The sequence below is a fragment of the Vanacampus margaritifer genome, chromosome 3 (genome assembly GCF_051991255.1).
Source record: "Vanacampus margaritifer isolate UIUO_Vmar chromosome 3, RoL_Vmar_1.0, whole genome shotgun sequence".
Taxonomy (NCBI): Eukaryota; Metazoa; Chordata; class Actinopteri; order Syngnathiformes; family Syngnathidae; genus Vanacampus; species Vanacampus margaritifer.
Window position 1 is genome coordinate 14,726,732 of NC_135434.1, and position 27,408 is coordinate 14,754,139.

A 27,408-nucleotide genomic window follows, 5' to 3' on the forward strand; every position below is an offset into this window, starting at 1 on the left:
GTATGAAGAAAATTGTATTTGAAGTTCACTAGCGTCGTTTCAGTCACTCGGCACGTGTTATGTTAATGTTCTATAAGCAAATGAGGTGGCAATTGACTGCAGCAATTACACAGGCATTGCTTTTCTACTGTTTAGCTTCATCATTAATGGCGAGGCATGAAAGACTGGCGCATGGCCACAATTTTTCTGGCCAAATCACTTTTGAGAGAAGCATTTATTTAATTGCAACTTCACTAATGGTTGGCATTTGTGTTGTTTCATTATCTTATCTTCCCAGGCTGAACTTTCAAGCAAATGAGACTAACAACGTGAGCAATCATACTAATGAGTCAGCAACACAGTGTTCGACTGAGATGATTGCACAATACAGTACATAATCATTGTCATGTAACCCACGGTTTATATCACAGTGTCAATATTAAACCAATACACAAAGAAAAAGCAAGTTACAATGAATAAACTTTACATTTGGAAGAGAGTAAAATAATAATAATAATAATAATGAAGGGTTGAGGAACCCACAACTTCAGGTTGGGAGACAATCTACAATCTACTCCCTGAGGCATGCAGGTTTCTACTGTGGGTTAGTACATCGCTCGTGACAGCTGAAATCTTCATAACATCAAAACATCGTTTTTAGTCTCCTTTTGGATACAAGCGAACAATAGGAGTGGTATAGCTCAGGTGGTAGAGTGGCAGTCTCCCAAGCTGAAGATCGTGAGTTCATTCCATAATCCCTGTGTAACTTAAAAAATAAAATAAAAAATTGAGTCAAATTTTGTCAAAATCTCTTCTTGCAAAATGTACTTTTCATTTCTGAGTGAAAAATCTTAAAATTGTGTTTTTTCATGGGATAGGCAAATTCTCTTGTACACACTAAAAATGCTTTTGAGTAAAATTTACTATGAATATTTTACTCTCTGGGCGGCACGGTGGATGACTGGTTAGCACGTCCGCCTCCCAGTGCAGAGGACGTTCGATCAAGTCCGGGCTTCGGCCTTCCTGGGTGGAATTTGCATGTGCTCCCCGTGCTTGTGTGGGGTTTCTCCGGGTACTCCGGTTTCCTCCCACATTCCAAAGACATGCATGTCAGGTTAATTGAACACTCCAAATTGTCCATAGGTGTGCTTGTGAGTGCGGATGGTTGTTCGTCTCTGTGTGCCCTGTGATTGGCTGGCAACCAGTTCAGGGTGTACCCTGCCTACTGCCCAAAGCCGGCTGGGATAGGCTCCAGTGACCCTTGTGAGGACAAGCGGTTCAGAAAATGGATGGATGGATGGATTTTACTCTTGCTCAAATATAAATTTTGCTTTGTTCAGAGTGGGACCAAATAGACTCTGTTTATAGTAAAATTTACAGAATTTACTGTGTACCCTGAGCTAAGAGAATATTTTTTAAAAAAAATTTTAACTTATGTTGATGCTCTGAAAGTATTTTCTCCGCCAAGGAAATTGATACTTGTTTTTCTTTTTAAGAATGAAGTGTAACTGTACATCCACTACAGTAGGTGGCAGTGGCGCTCTCATTGTCAGAGACTATTTATACTAATATTATTGATACTATTTATAGTCACAGCAGAGAGTTGGGGAGGGCATTTCTTCTTTTTCATTGTCAGTGCAACAATAAAGAATTGAGAAGAACTGCTGTAGACCCACGTAAAATGGAAAACATACTCACAAAAAAATTATAAAATAAAAACATGCCCTACTTTAACATACATTGCTCCATTTTAATCAAATATTCCAATAATGTTTTCCTTTTCGTCTGCAGGGTGCACACAAAAAGGCGCTCTGTTATGCAAACATGTGTTTAGATTATATGAAGACTGTTGAATCATGTGACCTGATGAGTATCTTTTGCATTGCTTATGGAAGGTTACGCCTCACGACGGTGATGATATCACACCTCCGGTCTCATACCATATCATTACACTGAGTTAATGCTGGCGCCCATAATGGGGCAGAAACAAACAAACAGACACACGCACAGCATCTTAAAAGGTTCAAAAGTTTGTTTTAACTGCGAGAAAAAAACTAAATGTGTACAATTATTAGGAATCAATGTAAGATGTGTGAGGATCAACAAAAAAAATCTGTCAAGAAATACACAATGCAGCAAAACTTGTGGTGGGGATGGGGTCAAGTAAAGATGATAAATAGTTTGACAGCTATTTATTCTGGTGATGGAGTAACGTGAAACTATTATATCAGGCAGATGTGGACATATACCCAAAATAAACATTCTTCTATACACCGGAGCTCTTATACAAACAACACCTCCACACGAGACCTGCCGGCGGTGTTATACATCCAAGAAATACAGTAAAAAGTGTTTGGACAAGAGCTTTGATCAAATTTTATCAATAAATGTCCTCTATACATTCTATGTACACAAGAAAACGCTAAAAATCAAGTGGAGTAAAGTCGAGAGGAATTAAATAAAATTGGCACATCCAAAATTGCTGCTGCTGTTAGGGGCCGGACATCATGTATTTACATTAAAAACGTAGAATTTTACAAGAACGAACAATGGGATCACTACCGGGAAATCAATGCTAAGTAAGTTCTGGAGTGAAATGCAAACTTTATGTGTATCCAGTGTGCTGTTTGCTTCATTTAAGACACGTTGGTTGCTTTAAACCAGCGCAGTGGTGCACTGCGCCATCTACTGTACATAATGGGAAGATTTTTTTAATTTAGTTTTTTTAGTCGACCAACCATTTCCTCACCCTTTCTAATATTGAATGCTCTAGGACAGTGGTGTCCAAACTCGGTCCTCGGGGGCCGGTAGTCCTGCAGGTTTTGGAGGTTTCCCTGCTCCAACGCACCTGTTTCAATCAACAGGATTGTTATCAGGCTTAGTAGAGCTTGCTGATGAGCTTCAGCTGTGTTGGAGGAGAGAAATATCCAAAACCTGCGGGACTACCGGCCCCCGAGGACCGAGTTTGGACACCACTGCTCTAGGATGCAAAATTACAGGCTGCTGTTGTTTCTGTACACATTTACAAAATGCTAATTTTACCTGCCCATGTCTCTAAATGTTCAGCAGAGTCTTTAGAATAAAGCATAGAGACTGTCAAGGGCGTATGGACAGGAAACACTATAGTGTTGACACACATGTACTTGCTTCTTTACGATCAGCCATAAAGCAGCTCACACAGTCGCTGATTGAACCGGTCTGTAAAGCAAAGTGGATCGCGTGATTGTCTGATGAGAGGTTTGGTCGACAGCTTCAAGTGTGAGGAGTGTTTTACTGTCTGACATGTTTTCTGTCAGATACAATCAGAGCCGCCCCTGAGCTAGCTAAAATCTCTCAGGAGCCATACATGAGAGCATACCCGATTCAGCTCAACTCAGACCTGGATAAACAGAGCTAAGAGACAAAAGTGCAAACTTTGCGGTTGTCTTGACAACGTACCCCAGTCGACCACCTAAATTGGTATAGGGGGCAGGGAGGAGAGCGGAGAACGGAAGGAGTGGCCGGCCTGTATTAAAGCCATTTACGAAGGGAAGGAAGATTCCTCTCCATCCAGCGCTGGTTCAGTCGGATGGTTTCCAGGGCTTCCTGCATGCTTCGCGACTGTGAACCGTGATCCTCCAAGCTGGAGAAGAAACACTGCACCTGTGCAACACGCACAAAACAAACTATAAAACAACTGAATTTATACTCTAGATTTATTCTACATTAAAATATATATACCCGATTAAGATGTGACTGTGTAGAGAACTGAGAGGTGACAGACTTGATGATTCTTTGGAGGGAAAATGAACCGACAGGGAACCTACGAACAAAAACACTGTTTTAAGATCCTGTTTTGTCGCTGTACGAAACAATTTCTTTGTTAAATCTGCCACACACATTTTTAAGAGCTCCTTCCAGTTGTCTTGAACGAAGTCCCAAGCAGCCAAATTGCCAGCAAAGCTTTGGCAGATTGTGCTGATGACCAAGGGAAGGTCCTGTTGTTTGATGATATTACCATCCAAACCTGCTTTGAGAAGCCTGCAAGGAACAACATAAGCATAATGAGCGTAAAATCCATTTCCATTTTAATCAAATAAGTCCAACAGTGTAGGCCAAAAATGTCATAGCCGTGGAGAAAAATGGCAAATCAACTTTTTATGTGTGTGTGTGTGTGTAGGGGGTTTCAAAGTTGGAAGGTTTCTAAGGGGCTTAATCAAATTAAACGGTATGAATATTTACAGAATTTAACAGGAATAAAGTGAAAACTTGCAGGCTCCACTTCATCCCTCTAGTGGTCATGTAGTATTCATGCAACACTACTAGTAAAATAAAAGCAAAAAATATGTTTGATTTTCCTCCTATAATTTCAATTTAGTTTTGTTCCCCCTTTTAACTGTTCAGCTAATCCTAATAAAACTAGAAAATTACAAGTTTTTCCCTCTTCTAATTTCACCATTTATTGACCAATTTACACCGTCAATTTACCCGTAAAATTATCAAAATAAAAGCCAAAAAGTAAGACTTTTTCAAATTTTCTTTTTTTAATTTTCAATATACCCCCCCAAAATTATGATTTATTTATTTATTTATTTTATTTCATTATTTGGAGGGGGGGGGGGGTTCTCCACTAATTTTTATATTTATAGACCAGTTCAAGCGTTCTCTTACAGCATTTTTTTCTTCAAAATTTCTAATTAAGAGCCCAAATTAAAAAAAAAAAAAAAAAAGATTTTCTTTGTTGTTTGTTTGTTTTTCTCCTCTATATTTTTTTACCAATTCGTGATTAGCTCATTCCAGGTGATTGTTTATCATTCCCATGTCATTCAATGCAATTCCAAGTGCTTCCGCAATTTTTCTTTCAGCCTCTCAGCTTTCACACGCTATTTCTCTAGAAATTGCATTCTCTAGTTACAAATGCTGTTGCCACGAGCGCAATACTGAACACAATACTGTTGTTTTATTTCCCTAACAGCTTATCAGCTAGTTTGTGATGTTATGATGAATGTGTTGATCTCAGCTTTATACAAAACTTACCAAACAATTTTCTGTGTGTCCTGCGTAGAAGCTAAGCCCTGCAGCATCTTTTGCTTCTCTGTGTCATAAATGGCATAATGGTACATGGAGAGCAAAGTTTCCCAGTCTTCATTAGACTGAGCTGCCACACTGAATACAATTTCCTGCAGATCGCCCAGAATCCTTCGGAGAAAAAAAAAACATTTCAGGCTAAACAAACCTCCAGTCAACAGCATTTTCATTTCAATAGTTTGTATTCTCAGTATCCCTTTTTTTTTTTTAACAAAAACATTGTACTTTACTCACTGGAAGGTTCCATTAGTTTCAACATACTGCTTAAACAAAGCTTTTGCTTGCTGATTGCATTTGTCTTGCCCCAGATAACAGGCTGTATCCAACAGGGCAGATCGCAGCTTCTGTTTGGACAGACTCTCCTCCTTGGTCCAGGTTTGCTTATCCATCAGAGCACCGTAGTTATACAGAATGTATGTCTGCAAATATTTCAAAGAGAATTCAGACGTTAACGAAATAGATAATAAACAGGTGTTCAAAGATGTATCAAAAGGTTCTCTAAGTAATTGTATCAGATTTTTTGGTCACATGCCATGAGTAACTAACAAATTAAAATCAGGAAAACACAACTGGTCTAGGTAGCCAAAAATAAATAAAATTACAAAGTACTTGTACTTACGCATATTGCATTCACTTGGGGAAAAAAAAGTCCTGTGTCCTGTTTTTCTGACAAATTTTTTTCAAAGTTTTTTCTTCTGTTTTATTGAATATTTTTTTCCCTGTTTTAAAAACAAAATCTGTTTTTCTGATTTTTTTCCCCCTGTTTTTCTGATTTTTTTCCCCCTGTTTTTCTGAGTAATTTCCCCCTTTTTTTTAAATTAAATAATTATTTTTCAGTTTTTCTGAATATTTTTTTAAAGGGGTTTTCCGTCAGAGATTAGAGAACAAACCACACTACAGTAAACACATGTATTCCTTTAATGAGAGCCAGTAAGTAAACATGACCATCTTATTGCATATGGAGGTATGCAGGAAAGTGTCCGCATCCGCTATTAGCGAGTCTGCAACAAGTCACTTGGAGGTAAAAAAAACCCCAGCTGTTTTATTAAATATTTTTTCCCCCAGTTTTAGTTTTATTTATTTTTTCCCTGTTTTCCTGAATATTTTTTTCCTGTATTTTTTTGACAGAAAAAAATATTTAAAAAAAATGAAAATTAAAAAAAAAAAATACTCAAAAAAATAAAGCTCCCCCAAAAAATGTTTTTTTCCCACAAGTGAATGCAATACGCTTCCGTATGTACTAAGCGGTTTGTGAAAACAAATGTTACAATGAATCAAGAGTCCAGCGAAAGTCCGCATTATATGTTAAAACGATTTCTGCATTACATTACAGTACAGATCAGATAACTTAATTTGGTATAGTTCACCACTTAAGCGTCTCACACCGCTTTATTAACGTAACCTCCCCATCTAGAGCACACTAAAACATTCGAACAACATAATTTCAACTGTGTGCGTATACCTTCATGCGTGCGACGAGGCCCTGCTCGTATCTCTTGTGCAGCATCTGGTAGATGAGGTTGAGCTGGTGCAAGGCCTCACTTACAGGACTAATCTCAGTTTCGTTTGGCATGTAGTTTAGGAGGCTGAGGACTTGGCGGAAGGACACACGCCCCAGTCTGAGATGAAGTAAAAGACAGTAATAAAAAAAAAAAAAACATACAGAATGATAAACACGACTACATAAGGGTAGTTGATTGGCAAACCTACTTGGAGAGGGCAAAGATGTTGTGTATCAGCGAGGCACGGTCCTCCTGTGTGAGAACTTGGAAGTTGTTGGACAAGGCGCCTGTCAGAGCAGCCCAGCCTTCGTCTCCATAGTCAACAATGTAGAAGCCTGTGTTCCTGTAGTTCAACTTCAGCCATTTCACAGTTTCGGACACCTTAAGAGTCCCTAAGAAGACAGCATGCAAAAGTGTTACATCGAAATAGCATGTGCAATCTTTAGCAACCTGATACAGTACTATAGTCATTAGATAATGGTCATTCACCTGATTTGGTCTTCAGCATGAACACCTGCCTGCACTCAGGAGCCAAACTACAGTTGTCATTCACATACGTCACCGGAATATTCCACAAGCTAGGAGAGAGTGCAATAACATTTCCATGGCCGCAATACACAAAGGAGAAAGAAGACGAGGAGGGTGGAGGTGCAGCCTACCAGGAGGAATGTGTGGCGGTGTCTGTTATAATCTGGAAAATCTCCTGTTTTAGGGTCACTTCATCCCCTTTACGGGATACTGTAACCAAAGGGAAGCCTTTCTGGGATGTCCATGACCTCATCATCTCGGACACATTTGGATGCTGACTTGTGACCTCTACCTAAGAAAAAAAAATGCCATCCATGCCATTTTAGGTGTATGATGTAACTCATGATATTTCCATCCCAACTAAACACCACAATTACAGAATAACAGCAATGCACCTACCTCGGTAAGACTGTTCCAAAGGTCATCAGTGTCCGTGTTTAACCCAGAGAACTGATTCAGATATTGAATGATACCTTTTCTGAACTGCTGGTCACCGGGCAAAGAGGCGTTCAACATCAGAAGAATGGAAGCCCCCTGGAAGACCAAAGAACAAGACATTTTCATGACTACCTCAATTATGCATCCAAGAGACAGGAACCATAATAAAAACATAGAAGTGCACCTTCAGATAGGACACCGAGTCGAACATCTCTTGAACCTGTTCTGGTGTATTGACTTCGGTAGAGACTGCGTGGGAGGAGTTAAGTGCATCTTTGTCCAGTGCTCTGAATCGAACCGCTAAGAACAAGTTGCCCTACAAACACAACACACAATTTAATAATAATTTTTGTGTTCAGGAATGTAAGTAAATAACATGAATAAATAATGGCTAAGTATTTATCTGATTTTTGTAAAAAAAAAAAAAAAAAGATTTTGAAAAAAAAATCTTGATTAATAATAATACTATTAAATTAGCATTAAACAATATATAATTTCAGTAAAAAGATTTTACATAAGGGTGTATTAACCATTACACATGCCTGTGAAAATTCTCATTTAACCAGGTCATGTCATTGTCAAGGCATTGAATCCATCGTTAAAGAACTACAGAGCCTTATAGCAAAGAAAAATATCAATGATCAACTTTACTAGAGAATGCAATTTCTGTAGAAATTGCGAGTGAAATCTGAGAGGCTAAATGAAAATGTATGGAATGGCTTGGAATGATATTGCATGATGTCAAATAATATTGCAACATGTATATACTGTACAATAACAGGGAATGAACTGAACGTGTTGAATGGGTCAAGAAATGTTGAGCGAGGAGGGGAAAAATGTAGTGTAGGCCTTTGTCCCAATGTAGGATTTTTTTGAGTTAAAAATTGGGAATTTTTGGTATCCACAAATGTTTGGCATATCAAAAATTGTTTCCAAGGTGAACTGAAAGAGCAGAACATTTTGAATTTCAAATGGAAACAGTGTCAAACTTTTTAGATGAAAGGTACTTTAAGGCACTGTTTCTCAGCCCGGAGTATCTTTATCCAGCCTGTTTTCCAAATGTCCCCAGCTAACACAGCTGAAAGTCGTTAACAGGCTTCATGCAGAGCTTGTTGATTATCTGATCATTTGAAACACCTGTGTTGCTTGTGGGAGACATGGAAAACAGGCTAGATAGGAGTACTCAAGGAACACGGTTGAGAACCACTGCTTTAAGGTAAAGAGAAAGGTACTAGTACTCTAGTACTAGTAGATACCAATGCTAGGTAATAATAGTTACTAGTAGTACTGTAGCTACTAGTACTAAGTAGTAGTAGTAGCTACGAGTAGGTACCAGCAATAGAACTAGGCGCTAGTAGGTACTAGTAAGCACTAGCAGGTATGAGTAGGTACCATGTACTAATAGTTACTAGTGGCACTAATATACTACTAGTATGGTACTGTTATTAATAAGTGATTGAGTGATTGATTAAAAAAATTGAATATATGTGCAATAAATGTTGAATGCTTAAAAATCACTGAATGATCTAAATTATGTAAAGACTATTAATCATTAAATGTTAAATATTATAAATTATGTGAAGATTAATCATCTAAATTATTCATGTAATGTGTTAATCTTATTAAATGGGTATTTAAAATATAGCGGATTGAACTTGAACGTTTGTCCCATTGAAAATAAAATGGGAAGTTTTATTTTTTTTTTAAATAAAATATTAAATTGTACGAAAACTCGAAGTATGTGGATTGAGAAAAATAATATCCTAGGAGTTATGAATTTTTGGAACATGTTGAAATTGGAACGGTGTAAATTGGATGTATTATGTGGGAGTTGAAACGCATCAAAAAAGTGAGGTGAAAAATAATAATAAAGAATGAAAAAATGTGTGAATCCTGAAAGCATTCACCCACTAAGTTTAAAATGAAAGAATAGGAATAATGCTGCTAATTTAAGACAGTTGTGCCACGCGACTGTCTTCAAACTCAAACTTTTTAATGAGGTGTTGGTCTGATAAATTTCTTCAGCGCTTTATGTGGCATTGAAGCTCACTTACCATGTCAAGCTGTGGCAGGACAGTCTGCAGTGATGTGTACTCCATGTAAGTGGCAAAGCCTTCGTTGAGCCACAGGTCACTCCACCAGCTCATTGTGACTAAGTTTCCAAACCACTGCAACACATCAGTGCTACATTATTGTGCTGACATCCTCATTATTCAGTACATGTAGGCTGATCAAAATGAAGAAATAACAAGTACCTGATGAGCCAGCTCATGTGCAATGACAGAAGCAACAACTGATTTTTCCATAAGAGAGGAGTGTGCCCCCACCAGTAGGGTGGTTTCTCTGAAGGTGATCAGACCCCAGTTCTCCATGGCTCCTGCCAGGAAGTCTGGGATGGCAACCAAGTCTGACAAACAAGAAAATAAGATTACAGTGGGGCTTCTAATGCTGAGGGGAAGAATAATAATGACAATGTTTACCAAGTTTCTGAAGCGGATAGTTAATTTCAAAGAAGTTATTGTAAAACTCCAGTAGTTTCGATGCTGTGTCCAGAGCATAGTCAGTATGCTCTTTCTTCTGTGGCACACTGTACACAGACACCTAGAAGTGCAATCACATGATACAAACCCAGAGTCAGTTTGAATGATAAAAACAGATCATCCGAATGGAAAAGCAAAATGAAAAGGAAAAAAAAATCAACCCTACCAAAGTGTCAGAGATGTTTTTGCTGTTTGGGGTGAAGTTACCAACGATGAAGGCCACCAAGTAAGTGCTCATGTTGACACTGGTCTTTGCAAACTCATCCTGCACAAGGCCACTGGCAAGTTGTGTGGTCTTTGCCTGAAACAGAGATAGAGTACCTGTACGTATGGTTTTTTTTGTGTGTTTCCTCAGACCAATGGTGATTAAACTAAAATATTTGCTGTATGCCAAGAATTTAAAATAAGCTGCAAGAAGGACAAAGATGACTTGTATGATTCCCAAGAAAATAAAAAAGAGCTAATAACTTTCTATCACTAGCAACAACATTAGGTACTCCTACACAATATAATGAGATCCAGAATGTAAATTCTGCCTTTGCACTGATAATAATGCTCCATTTTGATTGTTACTCTCGGGGACATAATAATTTAACATGGTTATGTTTTATTGTGGGTGTGATATCATGTATAAGCTATTTAGTCCAAGGCCAGGGGTCAGCAACCTTTCCTGTCCAAAGAGCCATGTTAGGCCATATAAATAGCCAAAAATGTATCTGCAGCCACAAAACATTTGAACATTGTGATGTACGAAACAGCGTGGTATTGCTAGTCTAATGTACTGAAGGCCCAAGAGCTCATTAGAGCTGCACCATAACAGAAAAATATGCTGCATCCAATACTTTGAGATTCATTGTCTTCTGATTTTTTTTGTGTGTGGAATTTTTCATACATAGACTTTTCTGCCTTTTTGTTAAATTTCTGACATTTTTGGCACATTTATGGACATACATATTATGATAATTTTCTGGCTCTCTTTTTCCTTTTTTTTTTTTTGATATTTTTTGGGGGGGGGGGGGGGGTTCTGCCTTCTTTTGGTGGACATTTTTTATGGTAGTTTTCTGCTTTTTCGCTTCCTTTTTGGACATTTTACTGTCACTTTCTGGACATTTTTAGGTATTTTTAAAAACTTTTACATCTACCTTTCGTCTCTTTTTCTGACAACTTAATTCATTTGAATAACATTATTTTATCTAAAAAAATACAAAATACAAATAAATAATTTAAAAAAATAATAATTTCTTCAAAAATTTTTTTTAGAGATCCACAGGGGAGCCACAAGAGGACTAAAGGCTCCAGAGCTGGAGCTTGCAGACCCCTGCCCTAGGCAAAAATATTTCTTATAAAATACTCCTACTTGGTCTAATATCTTACATATTGCTCAGATTGACCTAAGTTAAGGTCAGTGATTGACTGCCAGTGGACAAGGCCATGTAGAGGGAGAAGTGAAGCTGTGGTAGAGTGCCTCTGCTTCTCTTCAGCTTCTTATTACAAAGTAGACAGGCACAAGCCATACGAATTTTCACTCTAATGTCACCACCACCTATGACAAAATTCATGCTGCAAGACTTAAAACTACAATTTGCATACCTTACAGGCACAAATAAGTATAAAAACTAAAGCCAAAGTACCTTAGGCATGTTGGCGAGTGTCATGTGCTCTGGTTTCCTGTTGATTTTCACCAGAAAGGTGGCTTTAAATGACGGCTCATCAAAGCAAGGGAAGGCCTTTCGTGCATATAATGGCTCGAACTGGGTAGCAGCTAGGACCCTGGGAAAAAAGAGATGTACATACTAAAATGATGGATAGGAATATTTGAGCAAATTCCAGTGGAATATGGGGGGTGGATTCCACATTTAAAAGCTACGTTTAACTGGAATTTATACTGTAGATAAAATTATTTTAGAAGATTCTACTTTAGCTTGGTGTACATTTTGTTTCCATCGGGATCCGTGTAGGAACTATTGTAGAAACCATTGTAAGTGTCTGACAGATTGGCCGTGTAATCCAGGGTCAACACACAGGGCTGGCCTGCCTTCAGATCTTCGGGGAACTTAACAGCTATCTGTTCCATTTGTCTGTTCTCCAGTATTGTGACATCACTGGCCTCCCCATCACCAAGCTGAAAGAGAACGCTTAAGTTAATAATTAGTACATCACACATCAAAATGCGTTAAGATGGCTACTGCTTGTTCTCATTAAACTGGTATCAACATAATTTCATGAGAATGTAGTAAGAAATAGGCACTATTTAAAAAGAAAAAATATATTTCTTAGCAGCAAAATTAGCATGATTGCTTCAGCTCAAGTTCTTCTGTGCATATTCAGAAATCCCCACAGCACATAGAGTTGTTGTTAATTTTCACATCAGGGGTGGCCCAACTGAGTCATGATTTTCCAAATCACAGGATTTGTCCAGATTAGTTTTTACACTAAAAAGCCTTCCCCCAAAATATTTATCCATTGCCGGTCCCAGCTCTAGGTAACATTCGTGACTACGTGTTCCACAGCACATGCAATACAAAAATGACAGACTGACTAAGAATCTCACCTTGAATGTAGCTTTGGTAATATTGAGATCAGCACTGTGCAGGACAATGCGCTTGGTGTTGTGAAGTACAATCATGGTGATGATAGTGCGGCCGCTGAAATCCATGGTGCTCAAGTCAGGGTTCAAGGTGAGGTCATAGCTGAGAGGACGTACGCTACGGGGGAGTTGGTATTGTGCCCAGGGGAAGAGTTCACCATCAGTGCCATTGGATGTCTTGTTGTCCTGTTTAGGGCATCCCTTCTGCAAAAATGGAAGATTTTCATGGAGAAATGTGTGACACCAAGCGTCCATCCATCCATTTTTAACTACGCTTGTCATTCTTAAGAATCAGGAACATACAACTTTTTTTTTCTTTTTTCTAAAAAAATTTTTTTTTTCTTTATATATATATATATATATATATTTAAAAAAAAATTTTTTTTAATAAAAAATAAAAAAGGAGAGCAATGATGACATGTCAAATCGAATGAACAATACTGAGCTCTCCCAAAAAAAAAAAGAAACATACAACTTCTCACACCTATTGTCCTAGGGCTCATAAACAAAACAAAACACGCAAATATGGGGTGTACATGCAAATTCCACACATGAAGGCTAGATTAGAGAGTCAAAATTTGACCCTCATAACTGTGAGGCAGACATGCCAATTACAAGACCTCAATGCCGCCAGTGTAACAAAGAGTAACAGAAGAAAATTGGGGAATGTAAAATGCTAAAATGCACACACCCACTTTATTTTTCTTACCTTTGTAAAGTTGCACCCAGGCAAAAAGTACAATACCATGGTCATGGAAGCCACGATGATCAGAAATAGCACACAAACAACCGTAGTGCGGGCTGAGGGTGGCGAACATGATCTGGGACACAGCAGAAGTAGCAACTTTATCTATCTAAATAGTCGGGAAGCAGTAGTGCAATTATGAAAAAGTCCAAAACTAGCAAGATCCTGCTACCTGGGTGGAGGCTGTCTGACATAAGGAGAGGCGCTCGATCTCTGAGTGGCGCTTCGGTTCATGAAGGACATGCCCAGAAGTCGGGCTGAAGACTCGCAGTCCTCTTCATCATCATCCACATCGTTCTCTCCCAGGCCTCGCACCAATAGGCGAGAGCTACGAGGCTCATACACAGTATCGTCTGGGTCGAGCGCCGGAAATGTCTGAAAGGAAAAATAGCACTCTGTTAAAAAGTACTTTATAAAAATCTGTGTAATTTTATAATTAAAAAGAGTAGGTAAAAACTTGATTTAATGCTGCCAATAAATTGTACGTGCTGTACAGGCCTTGGCCACCAGCAGGCACTATAGTACAATACAGTTATGCAGACATAAACAAAGTAGAATCTTCTTCTTCTACTACTGCTGTAAGTGAGTTATTAAAATGCTAATTTTTCTCAAGAATGTATGCCTGTGTGTATTGTTTTGTGGTCTAAATGAATATGTATGCTCAAAACGTGTTGCTCCACTGTTTATGCTGAAATGTCCATTTGTAAAACCACAACTCTGGATGCTAACGTTAGCATGTCAATGGCATATTCCATATATGCTAGACTCCATAAGGCAGAGCTATGTAGATGTTTAAACTTCACAACATGTGATTATCTTTGTTTAATCAAACATTAAAATTGAACTAGGAGTGGTATTAAATATTTCTCAACTGTGGGCCTGTGACGCCCTTTGACACTTTTATTTGTGATAAAGGGCTCTATGAATAAAACTGACTTGACTTGTTCACTATTTGCCAAACTGCTGCTTATTATGACGCAAGTTGAATTGACATCACTGCCATCGTGCAGCTCTCATGTGCGAGCTTGTGCTCGCATGTCAAAGCAAAAATAATAATAATAATTGTGTGTATCAGGGCTCATATCTCGAAAAAGCCACACCAGTCGGGGCCCTCATACTTCAAGGCACTGCTTCCATGTTATCAACATAACTTAAAATGTATATCATTTATTAAAAATATATATTTTTAATTTAGTTTATATGTATTCTGATTCTTTATTTTTTAGGATGGAAACCAGCATTGATTTGAATTAAATGTACAATGAATGAGTGTAGAACTGTTCAGAGTGATTGATGCCATAGCATACAGTAAAGGAAATGACTTGAGTGTACCGGATATGCTGCGGAATCTCTGGCCAGATCTACAACGTCAGGCTCTTCTTCAAACATGCTGTTCTCAATCATGTTCCTTGGAAGGTTGGCTCGCTCTACAGAAGGAAGAAGCAACGTACGTAAACGAAACAAGACTCACAAGAGGAACTCACAGATGTTGTGAAAGATGAGTGTCACCTCTTCCCCCGTGTTAACTTGAAAAGAAGTACCACAGGATTCCATTCTTGTTTTAATGTTATTGCCCTTCCCTAATTCCTTCAAGGAAACCTCCGTTACATGAACGACACTACCAGTCGAGCCTACCTGCAGTCAGGAAATGCATGCTGGTGACTTTTCGTCACCCTTTTTGAGAGGTAACTCATTGTTGACACACAACTAATTCAAATTAAACAAACTAAAATGTATTGATTTTTCTTTCTTTCTTTTTGCATAGATGTTTTTTTTATGATTGCTTTGAATGAGTGCACAATACTGTATATTGTAACATTACAGCATTATTAAAAAAAATTTTTTTAAGAAGAAGTAAAGAGAAGTAATGTCTTGTTATAATTATTTTATTGATTTTTGGTCATTACATTTAACAGAGTGTGTATTATTACAATGTATTACTGTAAGATGTTGAAAACAGAATTGTATTGTTTTGATTGCCACAGACAGCATATGTATGGGATTCAAAATGGAATGTTGCAAAAACAAATCATTGCCAAAACGTCTCATGTAATAAAGCGCAATCTCAGGTTCCTGTTTTTAACCTCTTGCAGAGTCTATTGCTACTTAAATTTCCATTATGTTTATACAGTAAACACTATATTTATATGTTGCTGAATGATGCAATGAGTTGTCTCACTACAGTGGATGAGTTCCAAATAATAGAACAATCACAGTGTATTGTCTGCTCCTGTCACATGCCACCACAAACCACAAATGACAAACGCATGCCTTTCCGCAACCTGCAATGCACTGTGAGCAGTTTTTACAAGATGTGTCTCTGTATTCTCTGGGAGGGAATTTCGTTCCCTGCTCATTTCCCAAACAATAAATGTCATTTTTAGCTACCTAATCTAATATTAGTCAATATAGTAAAACACGCTCCCTTCCTATGTGCCTACATTGCTTTATAATAATGATAATAATGATGATGTCTGGCCAGTAGGCCATGGATTTAAAGGGGGAATTATGTACCTTCAGACTGTTATATTAAAAAGAGGTTATAATTTATTAACCCTAAATGCAAAGGTAGGTGTTTGGACTGGTTCAACTTCATACATTATGACACACAGGCATCTCTGCGTCGGCTTCACACCCACTGCACAAATGCCTATTAATAGGTAAGTAACTCTGTACTGGGTAATGCGTAATATCCAAAGAAGGAGACGATAAAAATATAACCTGAAATAAGCCACAACTTGGGGCCCAATTAGAGAAGTGTCGCACATACTAAAGCAATAAAATCTGTGACTCCAAATGAAAAATTAAGTCGTCAATTAAGTAACTGGGGGTGGGGGGGGGGGTGCTGTATGCTTCTCAAGCTGCAGAAAAGCGTGTGTACGTCATACTGACAGCAAGCAAAGGGCGTGTTTTGCTTTTTCTTTGGCTTTTGGTGGACACGCCTCAACAAAGGATGTTTGGTTTAGTTTTTAAAAAAAAATGCAACAAAATATTTTTTAAGCAGTATGTTTTATGTATGTTTTTAGCTCCAGTGTTTCCTGGGTATCTTTCCTCATATGGATCTGCCCTGCCATGTTTTGTTTTTGTTTTTTGGGGGGTTCTTTTGATTTTTATTAGCACCTTGAGTCACATTTTGATGTATGAAAAGTGCTATATGAATAAAGTTTGATTGATTTATCAGTTATAGCTTAGTATGAGATCAATCAACGCCAAAGCGGTTGATCTGTTGTTTCTGAAACCGCATTGACTGTCATTTAATATTTTGTGCGTATTTATGAAGTCATTCAAGCATGCAACAAATAACTATTTCAAAATTGTTTAATGGGGTAAGAGAATGAAAAAGAAGGGGGGCGGGGTAGGTCAGCGGTAACATCGATAGCAAACTCACATTTGAAGCATCAAGACTAGTTAAGGTGTTATGCATTATTTTTTGATTTTACAGTGATTAACTTCCTTCTTCCTTTCCTTGTGTTACAGCTAGGTATAATGTATTTGACTTTTACCTTATTGTTCACATAAAAAGTAAATTTTAAAGGTGATTTGGGTCATTTACCTAAATGACAACATCAATGAAGTCTTGTGATCCATTAGATTAGCAACAAATCTCTGACATCTGATTTACAATACGCTTGTTTGTTTTTGTCAATAACGTCCTGGATATATTTTAGGATGACAGCAGAGGTTATTGATCGGATGTCTGCTGGTAGGCAAAGCAGAGCTCAGCACGACTTATCTGCTCAACACGCCATGACTAAATGCGGCGAATATCAAAACTAAAAAGAGGGAGCGCGACTGTGTGTTTTTTTAGCTTCGAAGTCTTCAACTGTATGTTAAGTTTTCAACAGACTCGTAAACAAACTATAATTGACCTCTCGCGCTATGTGTCCGCGGTTCAAAGTCACTCCGAATGAATGGTTATTATTAGCAAGCTTGCTATTAGCATGTTGTCACGTACTGTATGTGAACCGGCCATACAGTAACCTTCGCACTTCCTTACCTGTACTGTTATAGTCAAAAGGATCCATAGCAGGTTGTAGAAGGAGGTCCTTACGTCCCCGAAGCAGGATATTTGGACACGTTTGGATCAGACGTATAGTTTAAATGGCTGGACACGCCACCAAACTGTCTTCCTGGTTGGTCTGCAGCACGTCCTCACAACACCAACACCAGCTACGTAGTCGCTAGTAGGGAACTAGCCAACTTCTCATATTTGTAACAGACTCACTTCAATAGATTACGCTAACTGCCACCGTCTCGCTCCACCAAAAAAAAAGGGAACAAAATCACACGCACGCCAATATTGGTTCGGAAACGATATTTGTATAATGTACTAGTCTACGGCAGATGACACTCGGCTTCCTTGCCGACTAGTTGTTGACAACTGACCCAGCTCTTGCATCCGATTGGCTAGCAACTGTTAATAGGCGTGGCTGAAACCGGAAAATTCAATTTTGACGTCATTGCTATTAAATATGTTGCACTTCAGCACCACACACGAACACATTTTTTAAAAGTCGTTAAATGAGCACATTTGTTTAGGCAGCTTTTACATTTGGTCTTGATTGATTCAAGATTGATTGTATTGATTTATTCTTGCCCTTGCATTTAACTGTATTTTGGAGCATGTGCATACAGTATTTGTAACACACACTACAGTATTGACAATTCCGAGTTTACGCCACCAGTCAAAATGGCGATGAAAAGCAATGGATTTTGTAATTTGATTTGTGATTATTTTGATTTCGAAATGTGATTAAATGTCGTTTGACAACTATCTGCCTGGTTTGTGTGATAGTCAGGGGGGGAGGAGAGGAGTCCCTGCCCTGAGCATGGCTCCTTGACACAAAATTACCACAAGGTGGCGTTAAAGCATTCATACATCCATCCATTTTCACAAGGGTCGCGGGGGAGGGGGTGCTGGAGCCTATCCCAGCTGGCATCGGGCAGTAGACGGCGTACACCCTGAACTGGTTGCCAGCCAATCACAGGGCACACAGAGACGAACAACCATACTCACAATCACACCTATGGACGTTTGGAGTGTTCAATTAACCTGCCATGCATGTCTTTTGTAATGTGGGAGGAAACCGGAGTAAAGCAATACTTTTACATTAGACTGGACTTTGGATCTGAGAACTCATACAGAAAGTGTGTTTTATAGCAAAAAAAAAAAGGGAAAAAAGGAGGCTAGGATACAGCAAAATCCTCAATTAGGTGAATTTGTATGCTGAAAATTGATAATATGCACAGGGGACTTATGATGTTTGTGTTTGCATATTTTACCTGTGTAAAGCACTTTGTGAGTCCTCTCATGTGATCCGTGTCTATACATAAAATATATTTATTTACAGACACACTGCTCAAAGTAAGGTTGCGGGTATCACAAGACACTTCACGTACAACTAATCATTTTATTGTCTTTTGATAAAAGAATGTTCTTTGAGCAACATCATTTTGTAATACAGTACTTATCTCTTCTGCATTAACCTATTCAAACACTAACACATACACACACACACACATACACACTCTAACAAATCGTAGAATTAACGTTTTGTTATGAAAAACTGTTTTTTTTACATACACCATGAATTGTCATTGTCAAATAAAGAAACGGAATTTTAAATCAATTGTGACAAGTCCCCTCTTCTGTCATGAGGACCTTTTCTCACTCAGACAATTTTTTAACATCTCCAAGTTTCTCTGCATCCAGCGAACATTTTTCTGCAAGTTGTCCAGTGCAAGTTGAGGACTTTTGATCTGAGATGTATATTCTTTGATGGAATCAAAGAACATCTTCACCTGGATAGTGAAAAAAGTATTTTTTAATCAACTTTCATTTGGAAATACAGTATACTACTACAGGCATTGCCAGTACAATCATAATGTTGATCTATCTAGCCGTATAATACAATTTATGACATGCTATAAAGATGCACATACCTCAGTGTATTCCTCTGGGTATGAAAACTGCCCTGTGGTACCTATGAGGATGTATTGAATGGTAGATGAGCCCAACTGAAATCTGCAGAAGAGAAGTTACAGATCAGACAATTAGACCACGTCGACTATGTCTCCAAAAATAAAAACTATAATTGATCTCGTCATCGACACGGACTTCTGAACCAGTGTGCTCCAATGTTTCTTGACAAAGTTCCATGCGATGTGGTGTCCTCGAGGGTTTTGGGCCACCCCTATGATGAGCGTGGACAGGTCCTGGGGTCGTATCACCTGACCTTCTAGACCCAGGTCCAACAGACTGTAACAATAAACACACATTTAGTTATTCTGTATCATACAACAGGATAAGAAAAATCCACATGGTGGCAGCATAAACCATGTGATGTGAAATATGATTGGGTATTTACTATTTAGCACACAGCCCAATACAATTGCGTGTATAGTTCCATGTTATATATGCAGTTCCACGCCATTGCAAACTGCAAATCGCCATAACAATAATAATCATCATCATCATTTAATATTAAGCTAATGGTCTTATTCAATTGCACTTGTGTACTTAAAAGTAGCCAGTAGGTGAATGTACCTGTACAATTTATTTGTGTCTCTGCTGTTGGTTAACGCAAACAAAATTTTGTCTTTCTGTGCTGCTGAGCTCGAGGTCTTGTACATGTGCAAGAGTGAAGCCCATCCATGATCATCCTGGGCACCAACTGCATACACAGTTTGGGCCACATCAGTGGGAAGTCTACAGTTAACACAATCAGAGGACATGCTTATTAGGATATCATCAAGTATCAACGGAAATTGAAGTGAAGCTCATAGCTGGACCGACTTGAGGGCTCCGTTTGACTGAATCCAGTCTTTGAAACGCCAGTTTGCCTCTTTCAGGGAGAAGGTGTCATTCAGATCGCATGCCAAGGAGAGAACCTCGGACCTCAGCCGTCGAGTTAACACAGTGCCCTCATCACTCCATGTCTGCCGGTCAATGACATCACGGAAAAACTGCAGGATGTAGATCTGTACCAACGGAAACAGAGAAGCAAACTTACTGTAAGTGATGTTTCATATTTCAGCTTGATAAATCTTTATCTCCTTACCCTAAAGTTTTGCACCAGATTCACATCACTCCGTTTCTCAATCACATGGTAAAGGGCTTTCAGGTAGCCTAATATTTGGAGCAGAGGTGCAGTATGTGTCTCCTGATGCAGATAACCAATCAAATCGAATGCTTTGTTGAGCGGAAGGTAACATGCCCTTTAGATACACACAAGGATATTTGAAGGGTTAGATGTTATTCAAAGTTGATGATTCCACCAAGTGGTTCGATTCAATTTAGGTATGGTATGGTTTTTAAAGCTAAACTCTGAAATTGAATCAAGCTGCTGGGCGCAGAAAATTCCATTTCGAATCGCTACTGCTACCTGTGGCCGAAAAATGAAACTGCACACACCTTTCTTCACAAACACAATGCGCACATGACACATCAGCAGTCAGGGGGCGGGAAATTTAAACCCAAATCTCGTGTGAAAATGATTGGCCAGAGGGTTGCAGAAGTACCCACTGTGAACAGCTAAGGTGTTAATCTACTAATTAGAAGATGCTCAAGTCTTAAAATGGTCAAATAAAAAAGCTATTGTAAAAATACTTTTGGGCAAATTGTTACAAAGAGCAGCTTTAAGTATAGAAATACTGCTATTGGGCTTTGCTTTTTTAAATGAATGCTATATTGAATATATATATATATATATATTGGAAAATAGCAAGGGATGTGCATTTTTAATCACGAACACTCTATAATAATTTCAAGAAATCAATATTAAATTCTTTATAGCAAAAGAAAATGAAATACTAGTCACTATTGTCAAGTTGTTCTTTTTTAGACCACAAATAAGTTGAGACTAAATGCACTGCATTTTGTGTATGCTGTGTTATTCTTGTGTCACATGAAACAATATTCTTACACTGCTGCATGAACTAATTCATTGCGTATCATCAGTAGCATCCAAACATCATATAGCAATATGTCAAAACAAAAATCAGTCCATAACAGAAACACTTGGTATGCTGCTATTGACACAAAAAACATACATAAAGTAAGTATATAAAAGCTATAATGCAGTCTTACGTGACCAGTTGAAAGGCATTGTGTATCAAATGGGTCCTGTCCTTGTAGCTCAGGGCAGTGTGGTTTTCTCTCAGCAGCTTTGTTAACTCCTCCCATCCACCATCCTCATAATGAACAACATAGTAGCCAGTCATGTCCACATTCACCTTCACCCAGTTGACCTTCTCTCCTACGTAGATGCTGTCTGGAAGACAAACAGACATCATATATAAATAGAAAGGCACAAGAAAGGAATTTGTGGTCTGCATATCAACAGAAAGGATTCATGCCAAAGGGTAGTTTGAAACAAAAATGTTTATTTGTGGAAAAAACAGCCATTCTAAATGATATGAAAGTGTGCAGCTAAGTCTCAAGGGGGTTACGAAACAGACAAGGGTTAGGGCTTGTGAGAGGGCTATAAGAAAAAATGTCCTGCTTACCTGTCTGAGTTGTCATCAGGTGTCTGTGGATGGTGCTGGAAGTATCCGTCTTGTACGTGAGAGGGATATGCCATAAGTAACTAGAGAAGAAGAGTTATCCTGAAATCACGTAACCCTGAAGTGAATGCGAAAGGGACCAGCTTTTCCTGCTTCCTCACCCTTTTTGCAATGTGGACCAGCGGGGGTCAGAGGGCAGCTCTGTCCTCAGGAACCTGACCTGCCTGAGCATCAGACGGGGCCCCTCCCTTTTTACGATTACGAGAGGGACACCTTTCTGCAGGGTCCAAGTGTTCATCATGGCTGTCAAGTCCAAGTGTTCGCCGGCCAACATGTACTGAATGGAACAATGGCAAAGTTACACTATTCAAAATTTTCTAGATGGAGGTCAGCAGTTTCAACAGGCGTTTACTTACAGAATTTTTATGGGCCTGTTCTCTGGTGTAACAATGCTTCCCTAAGATGAAATCTTCCTCTGAGCAAGTCTGAAAAATATTAAATAATGAATCAAATGATATCTATCTATCTATCTATCTATCTATCTATCTATCTATCTATCTATCTATCTATCTATCTATCTATCTATCTATCTATCTATCTATCTATCTATCTATCCATCCATCCATCCATCCATCCATCCATCCATCTATCTATCTATCTATCCTAGCTTGCTAGCCAGCCAGCCAGCCAGCTAGCTAACTGAGGCTATCCACGTCAAAATTGGCATATTTATCAAATTTATTGTGTTACACAGTGTTTGTTTCTTATCTTCTTTGTGTTCATACATTGGCCAGACTGTCCCACAGATCTTGGTTGTGTGCATTTTGGTAACTATATTTTCGGAGGTATCGAACTATCCCACTCTGGAACACATCTTCAGACAGAAAATGGCACAGCATGTGCAGGATACACGCCCCCTAGAGGTACAGAGAGGAAAATAAGTTTTTAGGAGTTCTACAAATCTGATGGGACAAGCTGAAAGCCTGTGATGTCGAAAATGGATGGATATTTTTACACGAGCTATTTGTGATGTTTTGCTTCAAATACAAGCACAGTTGATGTGTGAATGCTACATGATGTCGCTAAATTGAAAAGGCAAAAAATAAATTAATAGAGCATAACAATTCCCAAATACAGTAGAACCTCTAAAGTTGAATATTTCCCACGTTTTAACATTTAGAATCATCAAGAAACGTCAAGATAAAAAACATACTTTGTCATAGGAGATGGTGTCAAACATCTCATGGATTTGAGTGGGGTTCTCAGCTGGACTTGATAGTGGCCGAGAAGAATTCAATGAATCATGACCAACTGCTGCAAAACATGTGTGCAACAGATATTCCTCCTGTAAGAATGTTGACACTGTGATATTATTTTCTGTTATTACTCCTCACAGTAGCCTTCACCTGATCATCCGAATATGCTAATTATGCACATACCACTTTTAATTCAGGGTAGGTAGCCTCAACTGAAATGTACTCCATGTATCTGGCAAACCCTTCATTCAGCCAGATATCATTCCACCATTTCATCGTCACCAAGTTACCAAACCACTGCAAGAATCAGAAAGAAAAACTCTTTATGCACACATAAAGAAATGAGCCCCTACAGCTACAGCCATCCATTCATTCCCATATTTCTTCCATGAAATTGTAAAAATGTACTCCCAACAGTATTCTCCTCATTTTGTAGCATTTCTCTGGACTGCACTGCTTCCAGTAGTGTATTTTGGATTTTAGATCGTCCTATCAGGTTGCCATGCCAATCTAATCTGCCCAGGGCCTTAAGAATCAGTAAAGTGCTAGCCAATGTAACTAAAATTAATAGCAATGTGACTGTTTAACCAGACAGATTTCAAATTCACTCTCACGGGTCCTGCTGGGGCCTGAGATCCAATCTCTTGATGGCGTCAGCATTTTCTGATTGATTACTCACAGCAAAACCTGTTACAGCCAACTTTGGCTATAGCAAAACATGTCTATAGCGATCTGCAACCGTCAAGGCATTTAATGCCCATAAAATCCAAAATACTGTGATTATTGTTTTGCTATTATTATAGGTTGAAGTTGACATGACAGTTGAGGTGGCTCGGGCAGCTGGTTCGGATGCCTCCTGGATAGGTATTCTGGGCATGTCCCATTGGCGGGAGGCCCCGGGGAGGACCCAGGACACGCTTGAGAGACTATGTCTCTCGGCTGGCCTGGGAACGCCTTGGGATTCCGCTGGAGGAGTTGGTTGAAGTGGCTGGGGAGAGGGAAGTCTGGGCTTTCCTGCTAAAGCTGCTGCCCCCGCGATCCGACCCCGGATAAGACATGATTACAGATCTGCATGTGAATTCTGGTGACGATTCATAGCATTTTTTGTGTCATTAAGAGACATTTAGCTTTTGTACACTTATAGTTTTGCTTATAAGCTTACATAACTCAAGGGTATGCAAACTTTCAAGCACAACTGTAAATCCCCAGAAACAAAACACACTCCTACCTGATGGGCAAGCTCATGTCCAATCACCATGGTAACCCACAGTTTATCAGACACGGATGATATGAGCGGGTCGAAGAGCAAGCTGCTCTCTTTGTAGGTGGTCAGGCCCCAGTTCTCCATTGCACCCATCTGGAAGTCTGGGATGGCGATCAGATCTTGAAAGAGGGTGGAGAAAATGTGAAACAATATATATGTGTGGTATTTATGGTTAGCAACTGAAAAAAAAAACTATTTATGTCATACCATATTTGGGTAAGGGATAATGAATGTTGAAATACTCCTCGTAGAAGTCAAGCATTTTGACAGCAACTTCAAGGGCGTAGTGGGTTTGAGACCATTTTCCCGGATTAGCATAGATGGACACCTATCATCAAGTTGCAGTACAAAGCCTATCATTTTCATGAATGAAGTGGGAAAACACACACAAAGGCCATACCTGCACTCCAGACTTTGTTGTTGCCGTAACCGATTTAAAATCACAAATGACAAAAGCTACAAGGTACGTGCTCATCTTGACACTTGCAGCATACTCGTCCTCTAGCAAGCCATCTTGCACCTCCACTGATTTAACCTGAAACAAGCAGACACTTGTTTTTTTTTTTGCCATTTTCTCAAATGCAAAACGACCACTACAGTATACTTACTATTGGCATGTTGGACAAAGAAATGTACTCTGAGCTGCGTCTGATCCGCACTGAGAAGTTGGCTTTAAAACTCGGCTCGTCAAAACAAGGGAATGCCGTGCGTGCACTGGTAGGCTCAAAGTGAGTGGAAGCTAAGGTTCTAAAAAGAGCCATGAAATATTTTATTATACACATAATACCAATATATATTTTTAAATCATCTTTACCTGATCTCTCCTGAACTGGTTGTGTAGGTGCTTTTATAGAAACCCTGGAAGCCCTCTACCAACTCCGCCCCAAACTCAATATATAGGAAGTACGTTTGCCCACTAATGAGCACCCTGGGAGAAAATATGCCAATCTGTTCATGGGCGGGGTTATGAAGACATGGTAGAACCTAGAACATGAGGAGAAGTCGGTCACCCAGATCAGTATCAATGTGCTAAATCTGTCTGCTTTGTTGTAATGACTACCTGGTCAGACAGATGAGCGAGGTTCTTGTCCAAAATGCTCGCCTTGGAGATGTGCAGACCCTTACTGTGTAACACAACCCAATTGGTATTGTTCTGGACGTCAATTTGGATCGTGACTGAGCCGGTGAAATGGAGACTGGTGAGGTTGGGGTGCACCAAGATGTGGTAGTGGAGGGGAATTATATACCTAAAAAGAAAAACGACAATACTTTAGTCTGGTTTTCTTTGTAAATACTTGACTTTTCCAGTAAAGACAGAAGGGAGATTACCTTGGCAGGCGAAGGCGGCTCCAAGGGAAGGACAGATTGTCTGTCTCGAAAGGAGTTTGTTCTCCAGGAGGATGAAGAGGGCTTGATGCCTGCTGTGAAATTTGGGTGGGCTGCATTCCAACTACACATGAATGGAGAATAAACAGCACTAGCAGCCTCACCAGGACCATTTTGGATGAAATGTCCTTGATTGAATAAAACGCCAAATCCAAGCAGCAGGCTAGCAAAGCAACCGCTAATGAAAGCAAGCTGCCAAATCCTTAGTAAAGGTGACGTGTCCACTGCCAAAATGTAGAGGCACTGCCACGCTTTTTCTTCTCTAGACCTAAAAAAGAATTAAGATGATTCTTTAATGTTTTTGCCTATTCACGTTTAACTACCACGAAGCCTGAAGAAGCTAAACATTGTCTCAATTTTTCCTTCAATTTTATTACTGGCTGTGTATGTGTCGTTTTTATCCATCTCAAGGGGCGGCCATTTTGTCACTTGCTGTCGACTGAAGATGACATCACGGTTGCTCAGGGCTCGGTTAGCGGCCAATCACGGCTCACCTGTTTTCTGAAGCTGGTTGAACCTGGCATGCATGTTTTTGGAATGTATGAGAAACCCACAGTGAAAGCAGTACTGTAGGTGACAATGTGCTTAATGACTCAGTAGTTAGCGCCTCTGCCTCACAGTTATGACTTTCTGGGTTTGAATGTCAGCTCAGGTCAGCCAAAGTCAGCTGGGAGGATAGATTCCAGCTCACTGGTGACATTAATAAGGACCAGGCTATAGAAAATTGATAGCTGGATGTGGCCACGGACAAGAATAGCAGTAAAATCATGAAACAGTGAATAAAATAAATATCCAGTTTCCTGTGGCAGCTACATGTCAAAAGGGTATTTCTTGGGTAAAATGATAAAATCCTTAATGATCAAAATATGGTAGGGTTTTTGCCAATTTTATTTGTCAATGTGCTGTGTTGTCACGCTTGCTGTCATAAATGGTGACAGAAACACCAAACAAACAAATAAACAAGAGGAAGCACAACCGCGATAATGATCATTTCGACAGGGCAAGTAACAATGCCAACAGCAAGGATTTGATGAAGCCTGAATAGAGAGTGACTCTAAATATACTCAAGTTTATGACACATGAGCCATTGCAGGTAGACCACAAGGGCAGGCGGATTAAAACGGGCACACAAGGACATGGCTTGCAAAGATCAGGAGTACAAGGAAATAGTGATCGTGAAGTATAAAATCAGAATAAAAAGTAAACAAAGCAACATGGTTAGAAAAAAACCCAATAGCAATCCAATTCAAGCCACAGTGTGGCAGGCACACAGAGAAGCGTGGTCACAAGCAGATCAGGCCATAGCTAAAAGTGTGAGGTGACAACAGCTGCAGGACTCAGGAGCACAGAGAGGCAGGTCCAATACATGCTAATCAACATCCCTGTCGAAACACTGTCAGGAATTACAATAATAGCGGCGAAATCCAGATAGTTTTACCTTGATCAGTTTAGCTTCGTCAGTCCAACATTGTGCCACCGCTGGAAACTTTCACTTTCTCTTTGAGTGCCACGCACCTTGTAGTAACTCCACCCGCCACATGGAGGCGCACAAGTGCAGGAAAAGGGAACGTTTGTGTGTCAGTTTCTTACCTCAAATTTAACGCTCTAGGG

The 27,408-nt window shown here is 39.2% G+C and overlaps 2 protein-coding genes across 3 annotated transcripts; both read right to left on the reverse strand.

Moving 5' to 3' along the window:
- Nucleotides 1-1,993: 1,993 nt before the first annotated feature.
- On the reverse strand, nt 1,994-17,751 carry lnpep (leucyl/cystinyl aminopeptidase). Its single transcript, XM_077561985.1, has 23 exons — nt 17,384-17,751; nt 14,719-14,813; nt 13,559-13,761; nt 13,351-13,462; nt 12,606-12,845; nt 11,986-12,176; nt 11,686-11,824; nt 10,221-10,355; nt 9,995-10,115; nt 9,770-9,921; nt 9,569-9,682; nt 7,699-7,830; nt 7,472-7,610; nt 7,208-7,364; nt 7,038-7,126; nt 6,757-6,940; nt 6,509-6,665; nt 5,281-5,465; nt 4,996-5,157; nt 3,859-3,999; nt 3,700-3,781; nt 2,951-3,621; nt 1,994-2,775 (listed from the first exon to the last, which is right to left on the reverse strand). The coding sequence occupies exons 1-22, from the start codon at nt 17,409-17,411 to the stop codon at nt 3,490-3,492; spliced, it is 3,090 nt and encodes a 1,029-aa protein (XP_077418111.1). The 5' UTR covers nt 17,412-17,751; the 3' UTR covers nt 1,994-2,775; nt 2,951-3,489.
- A 1,026-nt stretch (nt 17,752-18,777) lies between these two features.
- On the reverse strand, nt 18,778-27,406 carry erap2 (endoplasmic reticulum aminopeptidase 2). Of its 2 annotated transcripts, none has more exons than XM_077562319.1 (21): nt 27,388-27,406; nt 25,741-26,065; nt 25,472-25,658; nt 25,226-25,395; nt 25,020-25,158; nt 24,812-24,946; nt 24,619-24,739; nt 24,376-24,530; nt 23,331-23,444; nt 23,105-23,236; nt 22,677-22,808; nt 22,308-22,376; nt 22,053-22,228; nt 21,895-21,974; nt 21,476-21,659; nt 20,448-20,604; nt 20,183-20,367; nt 19,934-20,095; nt 19,505-19,645; nt 19,330-19,411; nt 18,778-19,188 (listed from the first exon to the last, which is right to left on the reverse strand). In XM_077562319.1, exons 2-21 carry the CDS (start codon nt 25,908-25,910, stop codon nt 19,039-19,041), a joined length of 2,841 nt encoding a protein of 946 aa, XP_077418445.1. In that variant the 5' UTR covers nt 25,911-26,065; nt 27,388-27,406; the 3' UTR covers nt 18,778-19,038. The 2 variants fall into 2 exon arrangements, with proteins under 2 accessions (XP_077418445.1, XP_077418444.1); XM_077562318.1 differs by lacking the exon at nt 27,388-27,406 and adding an exon at nt 27,236-27,329.
- Between the last annotated feature and the right edge of the window lie 2 nt (nt 27,407-27,408).